General features: G+C 36.7%; 1 protein-coding gene across 1 annotated transcript; it reads right to left on the bottom strand.

Annotated features, from left to right (window-relative positions):
* Positions 1-4363: 4363 nt before the first annotated feature.
* On the bottom strand, positions 4364-5225 carry LOC128870499 (uncharacterized). The gene is made up of 2 exons (XM_054113177.1): positions 4715-5225; positions 4364-4628 (listed from the first exon to the last, which is right to left on the bottom strand). Exons 1-2 carry the CDS (start codon positions 4989-4991, stop codon positions 4450-4452), a joined length of 456 nt encoding a protein of 151 aa, XP_053969152.1. The 5' UTR covers positions 4992-5225; the 3' UTR covers positions 4364-4449.
* Positions 5226-10290: the final 5065 nt, after the last annotated feature.

The following is a 10290-nucleotide window of genomic DNA, read 5'->3' as shown; positions in this document are numbered from 1 at the left end:
TATTATATTATATTATATTATATTATAATATATTATATTATATTATATTATATTATATTATATTATATTATATTATATTATATTGTATTATATCATATATTTTATATTATATTATATTATATTATATTATATTATATTATATTATATTGTATTATATCATATATTTTATATTATATTATACTAGCTGACCCGGCAAGCTTCGTATTGCCTCAATCGATTAATAAAAGACCTAAACTTTTGTATAAAATAATTTTAAAACAAACAAAACGAATCCGTATTTAATAAAAAAGCATATTTTGAGTTAAGCATGAAGTTGTATTATTATTTTCGACACATCATGTTGCTTAATTATAAAATAGAGTTCTCTAGAGACTGGACTTTAAATTTGATATTGACAGACACACATTGCTATGATACAGTTTGGTAATCAATTTAAATTTTAAATAAACTATATTCTTTGTTTTGTTTTGTGGTGCGTAAATAAACAAAGAAGACGGTTTTGTGACACGCGAACACGCGACGTATAATTGTTCATGTGCGAAACAGGGAGACTCCAGGTTGATTCCAAACTTCTAACGACTGTCCTTGCGATTTATTTATGGTCTTCGCAAAGGCCAGACGTACTGGAAATTGTAGGCGTTTAAAATCGAATGGCAAGTCCGTTGGAATCATCGGTATCCGCTGGATCAAGACATGCTCTCCTTTGCATTTTCCTTTTCTGATTGTTGTCTCAATGACGTTATTCATCAGCTTTTTCACAGCCAGTCTTGTTCCATTGCACAGTCGAGGTTGATTAATGTTACGCAGCATGATGACAACTGACCTTATTTTTAACTGCAAATTAGGAGGGGGTAATCCAGACAATTCCAAGGAATGTAAAAAATGTGTGGGATAGTTTACTACGTCATAACGATGTCGACTGATTTAAAGGAAACCAACTGTCCTGGAAGAAAATTCTGAATGGTCGCATTGAGATCCTCGACATCTTTATTTTTCGCTGCCTATATTGCTCGTTTACCCAGACAATTATGGTTATTGAACTTTTTCGCTATATCTGGAAAAACACGCTGAATAAGCTCCTCTTTTGAGTCTGTGATTTGACGGAAATCTAGGGGTAACGTGATGAATCCGGTCGAGGTGTCCACTGCGACTTTATTATTTCCAATGTCTAACAACTGCTTCGCAAACACATTTGCAGTTTCATCTTCTTGCAAAAATACTCGCATGTTAGTTGTTAATTGGAGTGTCTTTACATACTGCCACAAATTCAATGACTTTAGGCATGCATTTAGTTCATTAGCAACAGTTGATCGGGGAATTACTGGAAGAGTCTGACGAAAATCACCTGACAACAGTATCATGGCCCCACCAAAAATATTTTGGTTGTCACTAAGATTTTTCAACGTTCCGTCCAGTGCCTCCAGTGACCTCTTATGGGCCACTGCATTCATCCCAACAATCAATTTGCATGTCTGTAAGATCTTGGCCATTGCGCTATTTTTGGCGATGTTGCAAATTGGTGTTTCGGTGATTTGCATGTTTTATGGTAATTTCAAGGCAGAATGTGCAGTTCGCCCGCCTTCTAGCAGAGTCGCAGCTATTCCAAATGAAGCCAACGCTAGAGCTACATCATTTCGCGATCTGATACTCGCCAAAAGCAATGAAATTAACAACGTTTTTTCGGTTCCTCCGGGAGCATCAAGGAAATAGAATCCACCAGATCCACTGTTTACAGCTTCTATCAAAGTGTTGTACGCAATTTTTTGTTGTTGATTTAATTGTGGAACATTTGTACGAACTGTTTTAGCCAATGCTTTAATGTCGTACTGTTGTTCTCTTTGCAACTCCTGGTTTAATGCATCGTGCATATGACGATTTGGCGCTGTCATTCCCAAACACGACAATACTTTATTTGCCATCAATAAACACAAATCTTCTATCATGATCAATGTCTCATTGTAAATTTCTGCAGTCATTTGTGGTGTAGGATTCAAAGTTTGACGGTGCACACGATGCAAAGCATCCTCAGACATGTCATCTCTATACTTAACCCACAAATCCTTTGGATTCGAGGGAAAACATATCGATATGATGATAGCAACGAATTTGATGCGGCGATGAAGATATTACGCAACCCTTGAGCGTATCATCCCAGTGCGAATCGTTCTTAAGTAAATGCAATAGTTGACATGCCCCACGATAAGTCGCACACAGCTGTCCATTAACTGTTCTCAGTTGTTCAAACGACATCGGACCACGAGCATTCACCAACAATAACCCCAAATGATATCATTCATCGTTATTTGGATGTACTGTGTAGATGCGAAACAGAACGTCTGAAGAAAATACATTTGGATGTCCTTCAACTGGTGTTCCTTGTTTTGACGCTGAAACGATTTCGATGATGCATTCCAGGTGTAATATCGTGGCATGTCAGCATATAACAGGTGGCACTAAAGTAATCCTCCTATCAGAAAATGCTATAAATTTTGCGATTGACCCCTAATGTCGGTTCTGTTTTGACATGTGTGTAGTAAACACATGCGAAATACACGTTAATAATCAATGTTACGCTACACTGCTCCAGATCGCGGAATATTGCTGACTATTTATTTGACCAATAATCGTTCGGTGACTTTGGCACAACGTGAATTTCGTCGCAGATTTCCTCGCCGTCCAACGCCTACTGGTGAAATACTGCGACGTTTAGCCGCTCGCCTCGAAGAGACTGGCACAACACGAGATGCTGCCAGGCGTGGCAGACCCCCGAGTAGCCGTTCTGCAGAGAATATTGCTGCTGTAGCCGAGGATGTCATGGAAGCGCCGTCGACATCGACCAGACGACATGCCACGCAAATGGGTATCAGTCGACGGTATTTACAGCGAATTTTGGTACAAGATTTGAAGATGTTTCCGTCCAAATTCCAGACGGTGCATCAACTGTTAGCTGCTGACCGCCAATCGCGTCTAACATACGCTCAAGCCATCCTTAATCACCACCAAGAGGAGGATGATTTTTCATCAAAAATAATCATGAGTGATGAGGCCCATTTCCATCTTAGCGGGTATGTAAATAAGCAAAATTTACGCTTCTGGGGCACTGGAAATCCGCATGTAACCCACGAAGAGCCATTACACCCGCTCAAAGTCACTGTATGGTGTGCTGTTTTCGCTGGAGGAGTCATCGGACCTTTTTCTTCGAAGACGTCGCGGGCCAAACGGTTACTGTGAGTGGTGAGCGCTACAGAGCAATGATCGACGAGTTCTTTTTGGCGCAACTTGATGAATTGGGATTGGAAAACATGTGGTTCCAACAGGACGGTGCAACGGCACACACACTGCACGTGCCACAACCGATATGCTGAAGGATGCATTTCCCGGGCGCCTAATCTCCCGTTTTGGCGATTTGCACTGGCCAGCAAGATCGCCTGATTTGACCGCTCTAGACATCTTTTTGTGGGGCTTTTTGAAGTCGCGGGTTTATGTCAACAAGCCTCAGACTCTTGCAGCTCTTAAAGACAATATCCGTCAAGAATGTGAGGACCTATCGCCGGAAGTTTTGGCCAAAGTGATGGAAAGTGCCATAAAAAGGGCTCAAATGGAAATCAACTGTGGCAGCGGCCATTTACATGACATCATATTCTCGACTTGATGTAAAAAAAATTAAAAGACCAAATAAAAATAATCCGCAAGAAGAATCAAAGTTTTTCATTTTTTTTTAAATTACAGCCAAAAAACATCGCAAGGTTACTTTTGCAAAGTGCGAGCAAAATCATCAGTTTGACAGACTGTGAAGAAACTTGTTAATGTTGGCAACGGTGGACGTGCCGCTCTGTCTGCCGCGTTAAATTCATTAAAATAAACTCGTTGACCATTTTCTAAATGGACTGCCAAATGGACTACTGTAGGGTTTCTTTCATGGATCGCAAATGAAAAGATACGCCAAATTGCTTCGATGCTACTTACAAAGCGACCCATCTGGTACTATGATATTTCATCATTTGCATTGGTTACAGTGAAGACAGCACCGTCGCTATCTTTGTTAACATATTTACATATGTACTTTATCGACTTCACAGAGTTACAATATTCTACATCGGTGTGAGTCTCAAAAGCTTTGGACAATATTGGCGAGTATGGCACAAACGATTGCCTACATCAACATTTTGTCCTCTTAACTTCACAACTACCCATCGCCCATTATCCGCAACTGATCGCCGACGATACAATGGGTATCCATTATTTCCCGTTATGGTTTCAGCAAGTAGGTCTCTTGGCTATCGCTTGGAGCCCTTTATATGTGAATGTAAAAAATAAGTCTGGGCGGCCATAATGCCTAACCTATGACATAGCATCCTGAGAATATTCATGCGTGGGCTTCCTATATAAATGGCTGGCAATATTGTCATTCCTTCCACATTATTCACATTGCCATCCGCATTTATAGCATCACGGAGATGAATGCATTCGTCTAATCGTAGCTGTCGTTGGTTCAAACGTATGTATGCCAACTGCAAACTGATGAAAAAGTCTTTGACACATCAAAATATGATTTACTTCACCTTGACGGATCATGAGTCTGTATGAATAGAAATTCATAGCACTAACTTTTTTGTTGGTTTCAGCACCTGCAATCAAAAATGATAAATGTTTAAATTGTTACTTAGATGAATTGAATTTAAAAATATTATGTACTCTTGTTCAATTCATTTACCTGTTACTTGATTTACCATTTTGATGTTAAAATGGTATCCATCTTCCCCCTGCCAGAAGATCAAAGGATATTGTAGTGCATCATAACTCTTGTGTGTTTCAGATACACGTTTTAAATCACTATTTCGACGATGAAGCACAATATCTCTAGATTGTAAATTTTCTCCCACAATGACAACAGCCACTTCATCAATGGTAGGTGAATTGAACCTCCTTGTGTGTTTACCGGCAGGTGTTTTGTCAGCTCGAATGATAATATTATGGCTATCAGATGGCATTCGATCCAATGCTATTTAAACATGTGTACTAAATTGTTATTCTGATTAAGAAACATTTGTAATTCATGGACTGATTGTAATTCTCTTCACTGTTGGATTGTGAGCACAACGATTATCAACTTCCGCATCTGAATTGCCCATAAAATAGATTTTTAAAAATTGATAATCTGCATCAGTGTCCCCAATAAGTGATAAATTTGTCCTTGTATCTGTAATTTTTAAAAATGTGTCTATTAATTATTTCCGATATATATATTTTAGTACATATTGAATATTATAAAAAAATATTCTGGTATAATGCCTTGAAAGTGGTCATGAAATTGTCCTGTATTATATGTGTAGCGCTAAACGATGTCATCTGGAAAAAGCTGTTATGTTTCTGAATGTTGGCCACGAAGTGCTTAGAATCATTCCCAATCCCAGAAACTAAATATCGTAAAGGATCTGGTGGTGGGACCAATTGTGGCAATTTTACTTTGCCTCCAGCACAACAAAATACAGCAGATTCATGAGTGTATTTTAACGCCTTACAATATTTACAAATTATTTTCATTTCCGCAATTGTTACCGATTTGTCAGCACAATAATCAATTGCAGAATCATAGTGGAATGCAGCTCGTTCAAGAATCACAGGAGCATTCCATCTGCGGATTCGTTCAATTTCATTATGTCGTGCTTGCTGTTGTTGTGTTTGATGTGCATGAACTCGTTGCTCTAAACATAGCAATTCTGACATAGCAATACGACTATTTTCTAGATCTGTCTTTCTCTGGTCATCAGTGCGGTTAGCACGTTTCGCACATTTGATCTTCTCCTCGGCATCGTAAATTGTAAATAATCAAAGTGAGAAAATTTTTCGCTAGCTGTGTCACAATCACAAAATATCAAAAAAAAGAGCACATTACTTGGAATGTCATTATCACAAAGGATCGCCAAAGTAAAGAAAGTTCTCGCTCACTCATAGATATCATTACACAATATCGTAATACTTCTTTCCGTGTTCTAAAGTGCGACAGGATGGATTGACATATTAGTTGGTTGTCAAATCTAATGCCAAATATTATGGTGAATCAGTTGATGTCTTAAAGATTTTCACTTGTTTGTCAAATATTTTTAGGTGCGTTGAAAAATTTTTCCGTTTCATAGCTGCAATATGAGGTCCGATGAACACAGTGAGTGATTATAATTTAATAAGAACTTTATTGGATGTCAATAAAGTTCAAATGGACTCTAAATTTTATTTATAAATCGTTTATATGGGAAGAAGAAATGTGTTGTTTTAAGGGTTTTCCCGGCAATTATTCGACTTTTTCTCACCTTTTAAACCTTTCCTAGACCTCGACGGAAACAGTAAACTCGCACAAAAAGACGACGTAAAACTATTAGAGAAGTAATCGATGCTATTAATAGATATTCATACATACACACATATGTAAGTACATAAGTAGGTATGAGCATTGACATAACTTTAATCCTCGACAAAAGGAGTTCAATAAAGAAACTCAATTGTTACGGGTCTAACATTTTGTTTTCAAAAAATCTTAAATTTTAAATTGATTTATTAAGATACAATACATTCAATACAATCAATAAGGCCATAATATATTCATTTTGGGATGAACACCCGTCATTACCAAACTAAGATACAAGTAAAAATTATATGTTATATCATTGGAATTATTTACATTTCAATAATAATGGAAAAGAGAAGCAAGTGGGATCATTTGCATATTATTTTGCATCTATGTACAGTGAGTCAAAAAAGTTTAAGTACACCTGAAATTTTAGAAAATTATCAATAAAAACTCCATCATACAATCTAAAAATAAAATTTGTTCTTCGAAATAGATATATTTAAAGGTTAAAGAACACAAAATAAGCCTTTTCTTGGGTTACGAACTTAAAACATAGAAATAGCTATACAAAAATGAAAGAAAGTCCTGAGCGCACGTCAAATAAGTTTTCGTACACTTAACCGAAAATAATAAAAACATTTGAAAATTCTTATAGGTTAAGTGTTATTAGTATTTCGTTGGCCCTCCCCCGGCATCGATAACTGCTTGTAAGCGCCGCCGCATGCTCTTCACTAAGTTTCCGGTATCATTTTGGGTTATTTTCATCCACTCAGTCGATAAAGCCTTCTTTAGGGATTCCTTCGAAGTAATTGTGTGTTTACGTATTCGTTTTTCGAGCAGATCCCAGATGTGCTCGATAGGATTTAGATCCGGGGACTGCGGTGGTGTATGTAGTTGCTTGCAGTTATATAGAAGCCACTCTCTGACCAAATATGACGTGTGTTTCGGGTCATTGTCTTGTTGAAACAAGAACCCATTTTTTTCAAACCCCAATTGTGTCGCACTCGTCTCAATTTTCTCTCAGGATTTTTAGGTAGAGGTGCTTATCCATTACATTGTCAACAAACACAAGCTTTCCAACACCAACTTCTGCCATACAGCCCCAAACCATAATGCTACCGCCACCGTGTTTCACTGTGGGTACCAAATTTTTCACTTTCATCTGTTTATTTGGTTTTCTCCAAACTTTTACGGGCCCATCTGGACCAAACAAAATTTATTTAGACTCATCACTAAAAATTACGTTGCTCCAAAATGATTCGGGCTTGTTCAAATAGTCTTTAGCGAAGGTAATCCCCTTTTTTTATTTACTTTAGATATAAAAGGCTTTTTACGCGGTGTTCGACCATTGTACCCAGCCTTATGGAGTACATTTCGAACAGTTTGTGGGTGGACGCTTATTCCAACGCTCTGCTGGACCTCTTCCTGTATTTCCACCGCAGATTTTCTGGGATTAGAACTTATTGATTCTAAGATTCGGCACTCGTCTCTCTGTGAGATTTTTTTTGGCCGGCCGGATCGCGGTTTTGGCCGAATATTTCCAGAGTTTACATAAGAATTAATTACTCCTTGCACGCTGGAATGTGATTTACCGATAATTTTGCCGATTTCACGCAAAGATTTTTTTCTAAATATAATTTTATAGTCACTTTACGCAAATATACTGATATTTCACACCCGCGACCCATCATATACGTTAACTGTCACCATAAACACAAAACTATTAATAGTTATACATACCATTTGCCTCAAAATACTATCAACTATGATCATTTGAGCGATAATAAGAAATAACGGAGAAAAACTGTAAGTTTTGGAAAAAGAAACAACGAAAAAATAACAACGTACGTAAACTTTTTTGGCTGTTTTAGCTCTCTCTCTCTCTCCTTTACGACAATTATTCTTCAACTCACAACAGTGAGAGAGGTGAAAGGAGTGAAACTAAGTTAACAATATTCTCTTTTTACACTACATGCCAAAAGTTTATGTTTATATTTAAAAATTAAAATTATTTTAGTAAATTTTTGAACAAAACTTAAGTGTACTTAAACTTTTTTGATTCACTGTATGTATCACTACATATTATAAAACAAAGTCGCTTTTTCTGTCCCTATGTCCCCTTGAATGCTTAAATCTTTAAAACTACGCAATGGATTTTGATGCGGTTTTTTTTTTAAAGATAGATTGATTGAAGAGGAAGGTTTATATCAATATAATGTGAAAAAATATATAAAGGGGGCGTGGCAATCGGTCAAAATGTGGCAAAAAAACATATTTTTTTTGTTTTCACGGCCATAAATCATAAACGAATCAACCAATTAAAATGAAACTTTCTTGAAGTTTAACTTTGAAATACTTACTTTCGTTCTGCATCAAAAAAATAATTGATTTATTTGTTATTTAACCAAAATTGTTTAAACAAAAGCAGCTCTTTTCCCAAAAAAAGCTGTTTGTGTGTTTGTTCGCTGTCAACCGAATGAAGCAACAGGCGTTAAGCGACAATCTCACCACACCTCATTAATGTTGAATTACATCGTATGGTGACGTATGTATGCAAGTATTTACGAATCGCCCGCAACAATTCTGTTCTCAGGAGATTTCCGTCAAATCCTACCAGTTGTGACTCGAGGAACGAAATAAATGCTTCGCTAAAAAGATCCCACCTTTGGTCGCATGTCAATAAATTAGAGCTTTAAACTAATATGAGTTTTTCGTCATCTTCACGTGAGAACAGGCTATTTCCAGAGATGCTGCTAAAAGTTGGCAATGGAGAATTAACACAGAGTGAGGGAAGGATTAACCTAGAAAACCTTTGTGTTTTGATAGACTACATCCAACAGTTAGTCAACAATGTCTATCCTGACATTGATAACATAAGTTATACAGATGATTTTACAAAATATTTCTAAACATATTTGTATAATGTTGCATAATTATGGTAAAAATTGTTTCTTTACAGTCATAAAGACGTCTCCTGAGAGACAGGTATGACATTAAAAAGTAAGTTGGTTAACATTTTTCTAAGGCATGTAATTTAATCGAAATCGGATTGAGAACAAATTTCTGTTTACCAAAACAAGGGTTATACATATGGGATCATTGTGTCCGAAAAATAAGCAATGTATTGCTTTTGGAACTGATATTACCATTGAGTCGAACCAACAACCTTATGAAATGATTGGAGCATCGTAAACATTACTTCGTCCATCGAACTTTTTCAACGGCCCAGGAACAATGCTTTCGCAGAAATACTAGGACGGAAAAGTCTAATAATTGAGTCCTGTGTTCTCTACACTCACCAGAAAACCACCTGGCTGGTAGATAAAACACGTTTATCAATTCTCAGTCTCTTAATTCATAGGTCTTCTGGCTCGGTTTTAAACAATTTTTTAAATACAGAAACATGTTTCAAATGGATATCGAAGTAGTTATCGGAGCACCCAAGCTGCTGAAGTCGGTGTTCGGGTAATAGTTTTTAACCCATTAAATCCCAACCTTATATAAAACTATTTTTTTTTAAATGCGTTTATAAAACGTTTATTGAAATAGTGTAATTAAGCTCCTTAAAAAAAAAAAAACACGAAAAAAAATCAAAGAAATGCATTTTTTGGGCTGTACCCAATCGAGTACAATGGGATAATATGTATATACATTGCCTGTATATGAAAATATGGAGTATTAAATAAAAAGACACTTTCAAAGACTTCCTTGGTTATTAGTTCGGTTAACAGTATGGAAGTTTTTGAAACATTCTCTCTCTACGCAAAGGGCTATATTGCATAACTCGCAAATCCATCGAATTCTTTGGTGACACTCCCTGCACCTCAGCTGATTCGATATCCTTTTGGGAAAATGGTTATATGAGGAACTAGCTATTGATGCCGTTGTCGATCGTTTTGAAGATATGTCCCGGATATTATAATTGCGTAAATAAAATCGCACAA

This window comes from Anastrepha ludens, chromosome X, assembly GCF_028408465.1.
Source record: "Anastrepha ludens isolate Willacy chromosome X, idAnaLude1.1, whole genome shotgun sequence".
In the NCBI taxonomy this organism is placed as follows: domain Eukaryota; kingdom Metazoa; phylum Arthropoda; class Insecta; order Diptera; family Tephritidae; genus Anastrepha; species Anastrepha ludens.
Note: the sequence above shows the minus strand (reverse complement) of the source record. Positions and strands in the feature narration are given on the sequence as shown.

Excerpts from the sequence above, each read along its gene's own strand:
- LOC128870499 (XM_054113177.1), bottom strand. The coding sequence starts at position 4,991 with ATGCCATCTGATAGCCATAATATTATCATTCGAGCTGACAAAACACCT. Across the intron at positions 4,629-4,714 it reads AATGGTAAATCAAGTAACAG|GTGCTGAAACCAACAAAAAA; the intron begins GTAAATGAATTG and ends TTTTGATTGCAG.